At 47.0% G+C, this 17,399-nt stretch overlaps 1 protein-coding gene across 3 annotated transcripts in view; it reads left to right on the plus strand.

The window, feature by feature from the left end:
- Positions 1-17,399, plus strand: part of MINDY2 (MINDY lysine 48 deubiquitinase 2) — a 117,427-nt gene that overhangs the window by 62,182 nt on the left and 37,846 nt on the right. For all 3 annotated transcript variants that reach the window (XM_044980238.1, XM_044980236.1, XM_044980237.1), the window contains exon 6: positions 6,484-6,626. In XM_044980238.1, coding sequence (XP_044836173.1) covers positions 6,484-6,626 — 143 coding nt within the window. The remainder of the gene's footprint in view (positions 1-6,483; positions 6,627-17,399) is intronic.

The following is a 17,399-nucleotide window of genomic DNA, read 5'->3' on the forward strand; positions in this document are numbered from 1 at the left end:
CACCTTTGGCCTAAACGTCCACATTCATGAGCCCATTGATTTCCTTTCTTTCCCTTTTTTCATCCCAACTTATCAAAAATTTCATTAATCATTAATGCCACTTGTTCCCTTGCGCTGGGCCTAGCAAAAAAAATTACATGCACAGCAATGTTTTGGGTTTTTTTGCAACAGCAATAACAAAGGCACAATCCCAAATCAACCAGCACCACCACAACCATTTTCCCACCCATTGTAACAATACGATGGGGTTCGTGCATAATTTTGATTACTGCATCCAGCACATCCTGACTAGTACGCAAAGAAGACAGTCTATAGGCAGTCTGAAAGGTGCCTTTTCCTACCTGATATACATTTTCAGGGATATGAATTTGTCCCTGTAAATCAGAAAATGTTTTGGACCTCTGGTAACAATGAAAGCAGATTTTGGAAATGGTCGGGTACCAGGATTGTCTAGTTAAAGGACATTTTATACCTGAGAGTGTATTGCAAAGTTTTGTCTGCAGGCCAATAGATAATATGGCTGCCTGCAGTCGTAGTGAGGTTAAAATGGGTGTCGTGTACGATATGGGCCTGAACAAATATACAACTGTTATTGGCCTGGAAGATTACGTTTCCTGTCAGGAGGGTCCCTAGTCCCTTACCCTCCCAACAAACATTGTCATGGATAGTGACAATTTCCCCTGGCTTGAATTTACATATGCATTGAAGCTGTGAGGGTTTTAATGGCAAGAGTGTCCATTGATTTCCTATCCCAATCCAAATATTGGGTGTTATTTCAGGAGCACTAACTATGAATCGGCTGGCTATAACAGGTGGCTTGATTTCTTAAATGTCTTGGTGAGTTACCCAATCCCACATGCATCCTCCCCATGGACCTGGCAGGATTCGGTATGTGGGAGCCCGCATCCCTCTGGTCTGTAAGCTTGGAAGGAGCACTGTGACTGTCCACACCTCCACCCAGAAAACCTCCAAGTAGGTCTCCGTGGCCACAGATTAGATGGTACTCCCGAAGTGTCTGTAAGAGTAGTGGGCCAGGCCTGGTGCTCGGGATCACTCCGAATGGCTATTCGCTGGTCATTCAGGAAATTCTGAACATTCCAAGTCCCACTGCAATGCCTTCCCAGCACCAGTGATATTCAATACCATCTCTGTTAGCAACTTCTGGATTACTGAACTAGGGATGGAAATAACATAATTTACCAACTCCAGCCTGAACCTGAGTTAACTGTGCTCCAGTAATAAGACCAGTGGCCTTTTCCAATTGACCTAATTTTTCCTCATGCTGTTGGCTTTTGTAAATATTCCAAATTGCAGCTGCGCTATTGGCACCAGCCCATAGGTGTCCAGTCCAATCTCTTTTCTTTTTGGGAGAAACCCAGCTCTTTTGCTGTGCTAGCTGAATGGCAGCTCCTTTAGAACAATTTGGATATATAAAGGTAATTTGAAAATTTGATAAGGACAGTATAAATTTCATGGTCCCTAATATAGCATTAATTACAGTCCACTGCTGTCCTAATACATCTCTCCTCTGAAGTATTTTTCCTCCTCACCAGGAACCATCTGCTGAGCAAATCAATGGTAATACTATTCCATGTCATGAGAGCACTGACCTGGTGCCTCCAACCAACAATGTCCAGAAAGGAGTACCATCTGAAACCCCATAACCATCCTGAACACTGATCATGGACACATCTAAGACAGGATGGGGGTGCCCACCTGGACCATCACCAAATCTAAGAGAGATGGTCCCTGGAGGAGGTGAGACTACCCATGGAAGTGCTGAAGTTTAGGATCATCAGGCCAGTGTGAGTGGTATCCTCCTTGTCCTATGGCACTATATTACATATGCGAGGGGGGTATGCTCTCTCTCCCATTGTATAATGAAGTGATCGAGTTGTGGAATTGATGCTGTCTATGCAACACCCCCCTGATGGTGCAGCACTTGCCAAGAACCAGCAATGACTTAGTGGGTTTCCTGAGCAGGCAATTAGTCACTGACCACAAGTGGTTGCTGCAGAAATTCACCATGAGTACATTTCCTGGTGTGGAGGACATGGGTAATAGACATGTTTGCCACCAGAAATAATGCAAAGTGCTCTGGCTTTGCTCCAGAGGCCACGAATCCAGAGTCCCTCCAATCACTTTTCTTTTGTAGTGGAATTAAAGGCTTTGTTACACCTTCCCACTGATCCCCAGAGTGACTACTGAAGCCAGGTGAGACCATCTCAGACTCATCCCCATAACTTTGTAATGGCTGAGACAGGTCTATCTTATGGACTTGCTACATCTGTTAGTGCAACCCCCCAAATCAAGATCCCACTCCACCCAGGCCTGTTATCACAGGGACAATTACTTCACTCAGACCTAATGTCACTGCAACTGACTGCTTAAATACTGCTTGGATGAGTACCATGGAAAAGGGCTGCTTGTCACTTGTCCAGGGTATCTTGGTTCTAAGCAGGAACCCATCCATGAGAAAAACCTACTCTAAGTGAAAGAGGTTTTCCATATGAGTGGTCTTGATACCGAAGATCCTGGACTACATATTGCAGTTGAAGTGCTCTGGATTTGATTTCCAGCTTGAGCAAGGTATATCTTGTGGTAATTTTGGCATACTACCCTCTGATACTGTCGCTCTTCATCTTCTCTCATCTTAGTGTATCAAAATTCAAGGACTTCATATGTGCTTATCTAGCGGTCACGCTCTATAGTACTGCGTTGACAAGACTAAATCTTTCATGTTGTCCCAACATTTGCTCATAATTACGAGTGGCTGCTCTAAAGGTCAAGCTAGGTAGTCATAGAAGCTGTCAAAACGGATAACTCAGAGTATCTCATTCATCTAGCAGTTGACGGATGTACTTTTTTGCCCCCATCCTTCAAAGCTCACTCCACGTGAGCTCAAGCTACATCTTTGGCTTGTTTCTCAAATGCTCCCATATCTGAAATCTGCAATGCCTGCTATGTGGAGTAATCTGCTCATGTTTGTAAAGCATTATGCGCTGGATTTGTCTGCAAGAACTGTTGCTAGATTTGAGAGAGCAGTACTCCAATATCCATTTGACAAATGCATATGGTGATACTCATTCCCATCAGCCTGAAGGGGATACTGCTTGCCAATCACAGTGGGATCCACACTGACTCATACTGGAAGAAGAAAATATGGTTACTTACCCTATAGTAACTATAGTTCTTAGACGTTTGTCAGCGTGGATCCCCCAGCCTGTTCTCCATCTCTGCTTTTGGCGTCGTTAGCCAAAAAGTGCTTCATTGCATGGAAGCTGAGGGAGGGTCATGGCCACGTTTCCCTTTATGTTCTTGCATGGGAGCATGAAGAGGCACAGGGTGCAAGCAAGACCCCACAACACACTGCTATTCAGAAGATTCTGATCTCACACATGAGGTGCATGTACGCTCACAGTGGCGTCCACACTGATGACATCATCTTGAACTACAGTTACATAATAATGTAACACTAGTTATATTACTTTTATATTAGTAACAATATTTTCTTCAAGATATTCTCTCTCTCTCTCTCTCTCTCTCTCTCTCTCTCTCTCTCTCATATATTCTACTACTTGCACTCCTTCCATTCTGCTACAGGAACTTGTTTCATTTGGCTTCTGTGCTGAAGGAAGTGAGTGGTAGTTGAGCTGCTTCGCCCTCTATGCCCCCAATGCGAAGCATGAGGCTACGCCGGGCCATGTTGGTCACAAAAGACCCTGTCAATCAAACAACTCTGATCCTGAGCAAATGGGGTGCACTTACATTAAGAGTGGAAGAAATAAATATACACAACACATCTTAAACAACTCGGTTAATGTATATGTTTCCTAGATGTGTGACCTTGTGTTTTGCCTATACTAAAATGCTTGCTGCTTAAAGGTGCCCAGGTTATTAAACAATCCAGATCACTCTGTAGAACCTACCTGTCCTTATCACTGTTTACCACTCCACCAATTTGTGTCATCTACAAGCATTGCCAGCAATGATTTTATATTTTCTTCTGGATCATTGACGATAAATGTATTGAAGAGCGTTGGACCAAAAAGAGATCCCTGTCAGACCCCCCCCCCACTAGAAAAACCCTCATCGGATGATGATTCTCCATTTACAGTTAGCACCTGAGATTTTCCAGTTAGCCAATTTTTTTATCCAATTAATGTGCTACCTTGATTTATTATAGTGCTGTTCTTTTTAAATCAGGATCACGTGGAGCTAAGTCAAATAACATGATTGGTAAAATGCACTGTTTTTTACAAGAGAGACTTTTAAATGTTAAATTATCATTATTATTGATATGTATTATGTAGGAGCCCTAGTCATGGACCAGGATCCCATTGTGCTAAGCACTGTACAAACATAGAACAAAAAGACTGCAATAAGATTGCAGTAAAAAAATTAATGCTTTTGTGACAGTCTATCTCTATGTTCACCCTTTTTAAAAGACTATAATAAATTTAGTACAAAGCATGCTGTAACGGTGTTGGGACTCACCACCACAGTGGGGGCACACCACTGACAACTAGCTCAGTCCAGTGGAGTGCCCCCTTCTGGTGGTGTCCCGTCCGTCATCTGTGCCTCGGTTGGCAAGTGGACCCGTGTTCCTCCCAACCTGCAGCATCCCCTTCAAGCCACTGCCCTCCAGCAGTGCCCCTTAATCCATCCTCACCCCCTTCCGGGGGCTGTGTGTCAATCAGCTGTCTCTGCACCCCAGCCAATGTGGGCAACTGCACCCCCAAAGTCACACCCCTCTTAGCAGGGGTTGGTGCAGCCCTAATCGGCCACTCCCGTCAGCCAGGTGTAAGGGAAGGGGGCGACCCAGGCCCGCCCATTACTCTGGGTCCCAACCCAGGGACCCTCTAGTGGCAGCTGTCCTGCCCTCCTCCTCTCCCTCCGTCTGTCCACATCTCTGGACTGCTTCCCCTTCGGCCCCTCGCACCGGCCAGGCCCTTCCCCTCAGGGCCTGCAGCCTGGCAGACACCAGGCTGGAATTCCCTTCTGCTCCCCTGGGTCTGCCCAGCACTGTACTGTCCCAGGTGCTAGTCTCCCAGCTTTGGAGACAGACCTTCCCCTATTGAAGGCCTGGGACAGACTGCCTGCTCCCTCCCTGAGCAGCCTTTTTATAGGGCTGAGCCTGGCCCTGATTGGCTCCTAATAAGCCTTTCTTTAATTGGCTGCCCATCTGCGCAGGTGCACTGGCCTGCTGCAACCCACACTGTCAGGGAGTGGGGCAGCTGCCCCACTACACATGCCTTGTGAGGTATCATTTGAAAATGCATAATTGGCTGATCATTATTGTCTTGGTAAAATGTGTCAACATTATAGCTAGTTACAGGATTCTACTGTATAATACTATTGAGATGTTACAAGTTTAGAAAAGCAGGCACAAACTAGTTTCTCAATGACAAGAGGCAAATTGATGCTTCAGCCAGGTGTTAAAAAAAATCAGATGGACTGTCACCTGCTTAAGTGGCTGTTCTTTGGCAGGAAAGAGGGTGTGAGCGAGAAATCTACATTTTTGGCAAAGAAACAGCTGGAGGTTCACATCCCCACAGATTTTCTGTCTCCTGAACCGCAGCTGGAGCTCATTTGCAAAGAAAAAGAACTATAAGAAAGTGGAACAGGTGCACCAAAACATTCTTTCCTTTCTCTTGATCAACAGCAACTACAACACCTGAGGAACAAAGAAACAGCTTTGGACTGCGGGGCGGGGGCGGGGGGGGGGGATTAGCCAGATTGCTAGAACATGTGGTGAGAGAGACTTTTTGCTTTAAATTCACGTAGCTTATTAAGTGAGGTATGTATTGTATTGTTGCCTTTTATTTCTTTGTAACCAATCCTGACATTTATGCCTCATTACTTGTGATCACGCAAAATCTTTTTCTGTAGTTTAATAAATTTGTTTTATTGTTTTATCTAAATCATTGTGCTTGGATTGAAGTGTTTGGGAAACTTTAGGATAACAGAATTTTTACATAACATTTTCTTAATAAAATATATTTTATTAATATGAGCATATGTTATCCAGGAGAGGGCTGGGCAATACAAGATGCACATTTCTGGGGGAAAGTCTGGGACTGGAAATTTGCTGGTATTGCTCTACAGTGAAATTCAAGAGTGGCTGGCACTCATGTAGTATAGCTGGGATTAATTTACATGCTGAAAGCTGTGAGAGAGCAGATCAGGAGTGATTGCTCCAACAGCAAAGCAGTGTAAAAGGTACCCCGTGCTGGAGAATTGAGGGGATGCAGCTGTCTATCCATCCAGATTGTACCCTGGGTAATGTCAGTGTCACAGCTGTAAATTGAGAAGGAAAGTTAACTTATTTTCTTCTAGTGAAATCTAAGTTGATATAAGCCTTGAGAGTTCCTTTCACTAGCTGACTGTGTGAATTTTTGATGTATCTAATTTTTTTATGTATGTATGTATTTAGATGTGTATGATGGACACACATTTTAATCGTCTGCATTACTTTTATAGGATTTGTAGCTGAACAATTTCTGAACAACACAGCCACTCAGTTGACATACCATGGGTTATGTGAGCTGACTTCAGCAGTTCAGGAAGGAGAACTTTGTGTGTTCTTCAGGAACAACCATTTTAGCACCATGACCAAATATAAGGTATGATTATTAACCTTTTCATTGATTTTTGTCTGTGTGCTAGAAAAAGGGAATTTGCACAGATTTGTAGTGACAGATGAAAAGGCTGCACTTTCTTACTGAATTTAAATAGTGCGGAAATATGACGCATTCCCAAATTACTACTATAAAAAGCACCTGTGTTTTAAGGTATGTGTCATATTTAGATTAAATTGTTTCTGATAACTTAGCACTGGTTTTTTAAATTAAAATAAATATTTTAGCTTATTATATAGAAAAAACATTAATCTCCTCCCCCCCCCCAATAAAATTGTTATGCAGCATTAATGTAATTTAAGATCTTTGAGACAAGGTATTTTATTATTGGAATATGGATTATACAGGGTTTATACCCTTTTACTTTAATATTGTTATATTGCTGAATATCTCTTCTTTGGATATGCTAACAATTAGGCAGATACTCTCATGAAGCAAATCATTGGACAGTGGCTGAACTCTGGGTGACCTCTACCACTTAACATGTTTAAAATACAACTTGTACTCCTGGGGGAATTCTACACCAAGAAATTAAAAATTCTGCACACAATATTGCAAAATTCTACATATTATATTTGTCAAAATAACACAATATAATCATGCCAGTTTCTATTATTTTGATAATTTATTTCAAAATACCTGTCAAGTATGTTTTTTGTCTGTACTGTTACAGACAATCAGGAAATATTTATGACAAATAGATTCCTTATTAGGCATATTAATACATAGCTTTGAGTAATAATTCATATAAACTGCAATACAGAAATTTATTTCTCGCACCCTTCAGAAGCAGTGCAAAGGCTTGGAGGAGTCAGAGGTAATGGAGGAGCTGAGGGAGAGGGAAGTAATTGCTGGGAAGAAGCCTGAGAGTGAACCTGTAGGGTTGTTGGGTGTGGGTGGGAGAAGTATGGAATAGGGGACTTTGGGGGTGGAGGGATTGTTAGGGAGTTGGGGACCCTCCCCCATGCAGACCCTGGCTGACCCCTAGCCTCTCCCATTCAGTCAGGCACATCTGTCCCTGTCCTCATGTGTACCTGCACTATCTTCCCCCCCCTTCTCATGTGTCCCTGCACCCCTACTCCCATTCAGCCCTTGCATCAATCTGTCCCCCTCACTAGCCCTTTTGAACCCCAATGTGTGACCCTCTCAAGGAGCCTCATATGCCCCGCTCTCCTGTGCCTCCTCACCTGGCCCCGTGGGCAGGGCACTTTGAGGAATACAGACTCTCCTCCTCCACCCCATCAGCTGCTTGCTGCTATGGCTGGTGAGCGGGCTGCTCTCTGTTCTGATGCCACAGCAGCCCCTGGTGGGCAAAAGCCATAACTGCAGTGCCTCTCCAGCAGAGTGTATTTTCTGTGGAGGGGAAAAAAATTCTGTGAGGAACATGAATTCTGCACACGCACAGTGGTGCAGAATTCCCCAGGAGTAAACTTGACCTGTCTGTACTAGAGTTTTTAAAAGACATTAGTTAAAATGTTTGAGTTAACTTTTTAAAAATACACCTCTACCCTGATATAACGCTGTCCTCGGGAGCCAAAAAATCTTACTGCGTTATAGGTGAAATCGCGTTATATCGAACTTCCTTTGATCCGCCGGAGTGTGCAGCGCCCTTCCCCCCCCCCCCGGGAGCGCTGCTTTACCTCATTATATCAAAATTCGTGTTATATTGGGTCGCGTTATATCGGGGTAGAGGTGTACATTTTATCCTAGTCTAGACAAGCTCTATAAGTGTAGACAACTTGACTAGCACATAGCTAATGATGGGGTAAATGAGTTCAGTGCTAAGTATGATAACAGCCTAACTGTTTATATTTGCAGAAAATTGTGCAAACAGTGACTGGGATATAGCCGCCTCTAATTTAGTTAGCAGCATCTAAAATTGTGGAAAAGCCAAGGAACTTTAGAGATGAGAGGACTCTTGTCTGACATCTTTTCTTGAAATAAGAATTATAGGGATTTGAAATTTCTTTGTGTGTAGGAAAGGGTATACTTTGTCCTACAAAGCAATTACATAGAGTGGAAGGTAAACCACTTTTATTGGCTTTTTTCTGATGTGAGGAAAGGTTGTCGTTAAATTTGTAACCAGGCAAACAAGGCTACCATAGGAAACCAGAGGTAGACTAAGACTCAATGACTGTAGGGCTCATCTGCTCCATGGATGAAAGGATCTGTCTCATTCAGGTTCAAAGCCACTTGTGGAGCACGATTGCTTTAAGACAATTTTACAAATCCCGAAAGGCTGCTGTGATTGAATTAACCATATGAGGTTACCCAGAAAGAGGCACTGTCAACTTTGAACTCAGTCAGCCCTTTGGGGAGAGAGGAGTGACCAGGTCTTTGGAGACAAAAGCTCAGAATGACAGAAGTCAACCTCTGGATGGTTGATGAGGCTGAAAATTCTGACATGGAACTCTAGTTAAGTTCTCTCAACACGAGTTTGCGTTTTAGTAAGTTTTACCTTTCTATATTAAAGCTTTGAAGTTGTGTATTAGTCAGATTTTAGTAAAGGAGCCTTCTTTTTTAATTCATGTGTATTTATTGTGCCTTGTAAATAGTGCTAATAATTGCTAATTTTTTTTATTGCATTGTATTTAAGGACGTATCAGTTATTGTGTCTCTTGTTGACTGGAAACCATAAGCTGGAGTACAGGTTAAATGTACAGTGATGCTGGACAATATGATTGAGCACAGAATTTGACAGACAGAATCTCCTTTTTATCAATGTTAGTTTGTTTATTTAGAACCCAAACAATTTTACAAATCATTACCATACTGCCCCAAAAATGCATCATTAATTACAAAAATGAACTTGCCACTTCTTAACGTTAGTGATAAGGTACATTTTTTTTCAAATTTGGTCGTACTAGTGAAGCAGTTGAAAAAGCCAGCTTGATTTTTAGATTGAATTTGTAGGTCTGACACTTTGAATAACTTTTTACTTGTAAGCTTGTTTGTCTCAAGTCACTTTTACTAACTTTTCAGAAAAAAAGACATGCTTTGAATTAAGTTAATGTGGAATACAGCAACAACCAATAGTTATAGGAGTTGTATTCTGCTCTCTAAGCCAACAAGGGAGGAAGCTAGAGTAGGCCACCAGTGAGCTTGGTAGGGGATTGCGGGGAAGACTCTGAATACTGGGTAGAAGTCTAGATGGAGCTGGAGTTGGGAAGCAAGATCTTCTGCTGAATTTTAATCTCTTCTTATAAGCCTCGGATTGCGGGGAAGACTCTGAATACTGGGTAGAAGTCTAGATGGAGCTGGAGTTGGGAAGCAAGATCTTCTGCTGAATTTTAATCTCTTCTTATAAGCCTCCCCTCTCTCCTCTGTTGTGGGAAGGAAAAGCGGAATTTGTGCCTCAAATTTTTATCATAGTCAAATTTAGTCAGTTTGAGACTTTATTCACATCCCAAATATGCACAGAATACAAATATCATCTGTGAACAGGTTTAGTCATTACTGCTGATGACAGCAGATATTTAAAATTTTTGCAGCTAGAATTAAAGCCAGAAAAATAGTAATTTCTTCCATGAGGTGAGACATCCCTATGATTACAAAGATAGTGTCTCATAATATAACATAATATTCTAGGAGATCTTATAGGTCTCCAGTTATGTTTGTGGCTTCATGCCCAATGAAAACTCTGAAGAAATTACAAATGTTTCCATCATTGTTACTGGTCTGTTACTTTCAAAATCTCTGTATAAATCATTCCCTATGGAGCACTGAATAATTAGTGACCTGAATAAGCTGTGCAATTTTAAGACTTTAGATGCTACATTTATTTTTTTTTAAAAATACAGCCTTGCAGATCATTGTAATGTTTGTAACGTGAACCAAAACATTGCAGGGAGGGTGGGGGTGATTTCTTCTCTGTGTGTGTAGGGGGATATTTAATAAGGCCTTTTTATTTAAAAAGGAACTGTCATACAAGCATTAACCGTTTTGAACAACAAATGAATGGGATTTAGAGCAATATGCCAATTAGAATCAGCCAATCACAACACAAAGTAATATTTTAAAAAGTAAAAATGCATTAAATTCACTTATGATATTGTAATTTAAGTTTTGAAGATGTTAAGTATGTTTCTGCTGTTCAGAATGGATTGAAGTGTCACTTTTATTAACTAGTGAAATATAATATGGGACAAATTCTGTCCTCATATCCGCACGTGGGAACAATATTGTTTTTAGCCAGAGACCAGTATTTGGATCAGAGTTCAAAACTTGGCTTTTCATTTTCATCCTGGGTGCTTTACCAGGTTAGCACACTTAAATATAGATTTTATGGTGAGAGCACTTTAATACATGAAAACGTTGCGCCTCTGGGATTAAACACAACACCTTCTTAAATGACCAGCAATAATATAGTATGGTTTAGGACAGGAAATGAAGAATGCCTATTACTAAAAATACATTTCTAAGACTGAAAACAAATCTTATCTTAAATTGAATTTAAAATATCTGGAACTATCCTATGTTGTTAGTATATTTTACTTTCATCCTACTTATAGGTATCCAGCAAATGAAAGGTATTGTAGACTTTGAAAATTGTGTTTAACATATAGCAATATAATAGAATCTCATGGATTTAGACTTCACTAAATTGCACACAGTCCAGTAGTCTGTCCCCACTTTGCTATGGAGGTTTAACACCTGAATAACAGACTTGTAAAAATAAAGTAATTTAACAATACAAAATATTTGTATTATTCCATACATTGAATATTCAATATTTGAACATTTGCTAGTACTGTACACAAGTAAATACCCTTATAAATTATTAAGATTAAAGTATACCTATTTAATTATCAAAGTGCATTTTGTGGTGCATTATCCTTGGTTTTAATTACTTACTTTTTACAAATTCACAAAGGACCCTCACCCCAGTCATTTCTGTGAATTTGCGAGATTCCACTATATATTGTGTACATTTCATATCGTTTTTAATTTTTGCCTTTTCATAATATAAATAGTAAATTACTTTTTCTGAGTGAAGTGTGACTGAATAATTTCCCAGCATGGGTTATTAAAGTCTAATGTGCACATTTACAAATCAACAATTTGTTTTCACATTTTAAAATGGAGTGAGCTAATAAAAGAGCTGTCCCAGTAGAACCGATAATTCATCCATGAAGGATCCAGTAGGCACTTTGGAAATGTGCTAGAAAGCTTCATGAATAAAACGTGTTTGATTTCTAAGGATTTCTTAATTGGGAGCAGATTCCTTATCAGTTGCTTATAATACTGTACATGCTGGGAATAATTGTGTACTGAACAATTCTTTCAAAGTATAATATGCTGTTCTTCTTCGAGTGATTGCTCCTATGCATTCCATGTAGGTGTGCGCGCCGTGCGTGCACGGCTCTTTGCAACATTTTTAGCCTAGCAACACCGGTGGGCCGGCTGGGCGCCCCCTGGAGTGGCGCCGCTATAGCGCTAGTTATATACCCCAGCCGGCCCGTCCGCTCCTCAGTTCCTTTTTCCCGCCCGTGACGGCAGTTGGAACTGTGGAGTGCTTGTCGTCCTCCACTTACCTAGCTCACCTTGGTTCTAGTTTGTATTTAGTGTATATAGTTAGTTGTTAAACTGAGTTAGTTGAGTAGTTAGTAGTTAGATTAGGGGGAATTAGGGGGGCTTAGCCCCTCTTTTCCCGTCCGGTGCGGGCGTATGCCCAAGACACCGGGATTCAAGCCCTGTGCGGCTTGCCAGCGGCATATGCCCGTTGGGGACCCCCACGACGCCTGCCTTCGTTGTCTCGGCGAGGGACATCGACCAGACAAGTGCCTCATTTGCAGGTCGTTCAAGCCGCGAACTAAAAAGGAGCGGGACATTAGGTTGCGGCAGCTCCTTATGGAGTCGGCGCTTACCCCTGCGGTGCCGACTCCTCCGGCTCCGGCGTCGTCCTCGGTGCAGAGTGCTCCAGCGGTCCCCGGCCGGTCCGGTACCGAGACTGTTAAGAAGCAGCCGGCACCGAAGCCCCGGCACCGTTCCCATTCACCATCTGGGAAACGGAAGCCTAAGCCCAAGGCTTTAGAGACTGCTACGCCGAGACCATCGGTCCAGCAGCCAGCAGCGGCGCCTTCGGCACCGTCCGTGACAGCGCACGGACCGTCCGCGGTACCGTCGACTCCGGCACCGGCTGGGCCGTCGAGTCCGGTACCCCTGCGCTCCCCGGTGCAAGCCGTGGTTGAGCTGCCTCTCCCGTCCACGCCCGAGACGTTCTCGACGGCGAGGGAGCTCATAGAGCTAACAGAGGCACCGAGCCTCCGGCCCCCGGCACCGCCGGTGCGGGCTGTTCCGTCAGTGGGTAAACCGGCCATGGTACGACCAGCCACCCCTGACAAACGGGATAGGAGGCGATCCAGGTCCCGCTCCCGGTCTCGATCCCAGAGACGGTCACCTTCCCGCCGTTCAAGGTCACGGCACCGGTCGCAATCACGGTACCGCTCCTCATCGCGGTACCGGTCGTACTCCCGGAGGCGTTCCAGGTCCCGGTCCCGCTCTCCGGACCGTCGGCACCGATGGAGGTCCGGATCCCAGCACCGCTCCCGACGCCATTCTCGAAGTCGCTCCCGTCGACGACGATCGAGATCGCGGTCGACCTCCCGCTACTCTCGCGGTCGAAGGTCCCGCTCCCGGCACCGAGACGATCGGCACCGGTACACGGCACCGTCCACGGACAGACTGGTGGCATCGACGGCGCAGTCTCTGAGCGCCTCTGCCCCCCCGTGGCCTTCCCGCCAACCGTCGGTCGCTTCACACGACGGCAGCGGTGCAGATTACCGCGCGGACCCACAAGGACAAGACCTGGGTCCCCAGCAATGGGGTTTCTGGACCCCCTGGGCGGGTCACGAGGCTCAAGGCGCCCCCTTCCTCCCGCGACAGGGGCCTTCTGACCATGGGGTGCCGGAAGCCACCGTCAGCAGGCCCCCTCCATCGCCTCCGGTTGAGGTTCCACCGCCGCCGGTGCAGACGGAACATCCCGTGGAGACGGCGACCTCACACCCCATGGACGAGCCTCAGCCTCTGCCTATTGGTCAGGCCCAGCCCTCGTCTTCCTCGCCCGACGAGGCGGTGGCGGGATCTTCGTCATCCGATCCCCCACCGATTGACTTATGTGCCCATCAGGACCTCCTTCGTCGGGTGGCACAAGCAGTTAACCTTCCGGTAGCGGAGGTCATCGAGGATGAGGACCCGATCACTAATGTGGTCGGAACGGAGGCCCCCATGCGAGTGGCCCTACCGTTTGTTCGGACGATCCAGAAAAATGCCACCACACTTTGGCAGTCCCCGGCGTCCATCCCTCCCACTGCCCGTGGAGTGGAGCGGAAGTACTCGGTACCCCCGACTGGGTACGAGTACCTGTACACCCACCCGACCCCGGACTCCTTAGTGGTACAGTCGGTGAATGACAGGGAGCGAAATGGGCAACCTGCGCCGGCTCCTAAGTCTAAAGACGCGCGCAGGATGGACCTGTTGGACCGGAAGGTATATTTGGCTGGCGGCCTCCAACTACGCATAGCAAATCAGTTGGTTCTCCTGGCCCGCTATGCTTACGATAACTTCGTAGCCCTCTCTAAATTTACGGAGTTGGTTCCAACATCCTCCAGGCAGGAGTTCTCAGCTTTGCTGGAAGAGGGCAAGAAAGCTACCAGGTCCTCCATTCAGGGCTCACTGGACTCTGCAGACTCCGGAGCCAGGACCTTGGCATCGGGAGTGACAATGAGAAGGATCTCCTGGCTGCGATCGTCCACCTTGCCGCCGGAGGTCCAGTATACTCTGCAAGACTTGCCCTTCGATACCAAGGGCTTATTCTCGGAGAAAACGGACTCCAGGATACAGACCCTTAAGGATGGGCGCATTGCCATCCGTACACTAGGCATGCATACGCCTGCGACACAACGGAGGCCTTTCAGGCAGCAGCCCTTTCGGCCGTTCAATCAGTCCAGGTCTCGGCCGGATAATGCACGCAGGGGCAGACTAAACCGCCGTAGGCCATCGGGCAATCGGCGTACCCAGTCCCAGGCGCCTTCCAAGGCCCCCCAAGGGCCGAAGCAGGCGTTTTGATGGGACGCCCGAGGACGGCCCATCAGTCTCTCCTCTGGATCCTTCCCCGTTATTTTTCAATCGTCTTTCCCACTTCCTCCCGGCGTGGTCCCAGATTACATTGGACAACTGGGTGCTACGCACGGTAGAGTCTGGTTACCATCTTCAGTTTGTTTCGCCCCCACCCACCCACCCCGTCCCTCTTCAGGGACCCCTCTCACGAGCAAGTCCTCCTACAAGAGGTCGAGTCTCTGCTGAGATTGGGTGCTATAGAGGAGGTGCCGAGCGATATGCGAGGCAGGGGATTTTACTCCCAATATTTCTTAATCCCCAAGGCGAAGGGAGGCCTACGACCCATACTCGACCTCCGAGAGCTCAACAAATACCTTATCAAGCTCAAGTTTCGCATGGTAACCCTGGGGACTATCATTCCCTCCCTGGATCCGGGAGACTGGTTTGCCGCCCTCGACATGAAGGTCCTAGCCCTGTATTTTCATGTCGCCATTTACCCTCCTCATCAGCGCTACCTGCGCTTCGTTGTCAACAATACGCACTACCAATTCACAGTGCTGCCTTTCGGCCTCTCTACAGCGCCGAGGGTATTCACCAAGTGCATGGCAGTGGTGGCCGCGGCCATCCGCCGTCGTCGGATACATGTTTACCCCTATCTCGACGACTGGCTAGTCCGAGGACCATCCCGCCAACTGGTGGCGTCCCACATGGCCACGGTCCTAGCCCTGTTTCAGCGTCTAGGGCTCATGATAAATGCCGAGAAGTCGATGTTGACCCCTTCGCAAAGAGTGGAGTTCATCGGTGCGGTCCTGGATTCCAATTTGGCCAGGGCCTGCCTGCCCCAACCTCGGCATCAGTCTCTGGTCTCTCTAGTTCGAGACCTACAAGCTTTCCCACGGACAACAGTGCGTTCCTGCCTCCGCCTTCTAGGCCACATGGCGTCGTGTACGTTCGTCACTCAGTACGCGAGGTTGCACCTTCGCCCATTTCAAATTTGGCTCGTCCCACCGCGACTCCATCGATATGGTGGTCACACCCACGAAGCCAGCACTCACTTCGCTCACTTGGTGGCTGGACCCAGCAGTCGTGTGTGCCGGAGTCTCTTTCCGCCCTCTTCAACCATCGGCGACTCTGACCACGGATGCGTCAGAGCTGGGGTGGGGAGCGCACCTAGCCGACCTGCACACCCAAGGCCTCTGGTCGCCCCGAGAGCTCTCCCTCCATATCAATGTCAGAGAGCTCCGAGCGATTCGCCTCGCCTGTCAAGCCTTTTGCCCCAGTCTCCAGGGGCGTTGCATCGCGGTGTTGACGGACAACACAACGGCGATGTTTTATGTCAACAAGCAGGGTGGAGCCCGATCTTCTCCGCTGTGCACGGAGGCGATGCTACTGTGGGACTTCTGCATAGCCCACTCCATTCACCTAGTGGCGTCCTATCTTCCAGGGGTGCAGAACACGCTGGCCGACCGTCTGAGCAGGTCGTTCCTGTCCCACGAGTGGTCCCTCCGCCCAGATGTGGTTCACACGATTTTCCGGAGGTGGGGGTTTCCCCGGATAGACCTGTTCGCCTCCAGAGAGAACAGGAAGTGCCACCAGTTCTGCTCGCTCCAGGGTCGCGCCCCGGGCTCCCTGTCGGACGCATTCCTCTACCCCTGGACGGGTCACCTACTGTATGCCTTCCCTCCGTTCCCGCTCGTACATCGGGTGCTTCTCAAGCTTCGGAGGGACAGAGCCCGCCTCATACTCGTCGCTCCGGCCTGGCCGAGACAGCACTGGTACACTCTGCTGCTCGAGCTATCGGTACGAGATCCCATCCCTCTGCCCTTATGGCCGGACCTGATAACGCAGGACTTCGGCAGGCTCCGCCACCCGGACCTGCATTCCCTCCATCTGACAGCCTGGTACCTGAGTGGTTGACCCGCGCGGAGCGGACCTGTTCGGCGGCGGTCCAGCGGGTCCTGCTGGAGAGCAGAAAGCCCTCCACTCGCTCGACCTACCTCTCCAAATGGAAGCGCTTCGCCATATGGTGCGACCAGAAAGATCTGAATCCATTCGTCGTCCCTATCCCAACGATACTGGACTACCTCTGGTCGCTTAAAGAGCAGGGTCTGGTGGTCTCATCGTTAAAGGTGCACCTGGCAGCGATATCGGCCTTCAGGCCACCCGTCGGTCACCGATCCATCTTCTCCGATCCTACGGTTTCCCGCTTCCTCAAGGGTCTTGAGCGTTTGTTCCCGCCAGTGCGGGCCCCGACTCCGCCCTGGGACCTGAATCTGGTCTTGGGCAGGCTCATGGGACCCCCCTTTGAGCCCATGGCTGCGTGTTCACTGCTCCACCTGTCGTGGAAAACAGCTTTTCTCGTCGCAATAACCTCAGCAAGGCGAGTTTTCGAGCTCCAGGCCCTGACGGCCGGTCCTCCGTACACCATCTTTCATGCGGACAAGGTCCAGCTTCGGCCTCACCCGGCCTTCCTCCCTAAGGTGGTGTCAGCCTTCCATGTAAATCAGGACATTTTCCTTCCCGTTTTTTTCCCGAAGCCTCATGCCTCGAGTCGGGATCAACAGCTGCACACCCTGGATGTCCGCAGGGCCCTTGCGTTCTACATACATCGGACAAAATCCTTCCGGCGTTCGCCACAACTGTTCATAGCGGTTGCAGAACGTATGAAAGGCAAGCCGGTCTCCTCTCAGAGGATTTCCT

Source organism: Mauremys mutica, chromosome 11 (assembly GCF_020497125.1).
Source record: "Mauremys mutica isolate MM-2020 ecotype Southern chromosome 11, ASM2049712v1, whole genome shotgun sequence".
NCBI classification, from domain to species: domain Eukaryota; kingdom Metazoa; phylum Chordata; order Testudines; family Geoemydidae; genus Mauremys; species Mauremys mutica.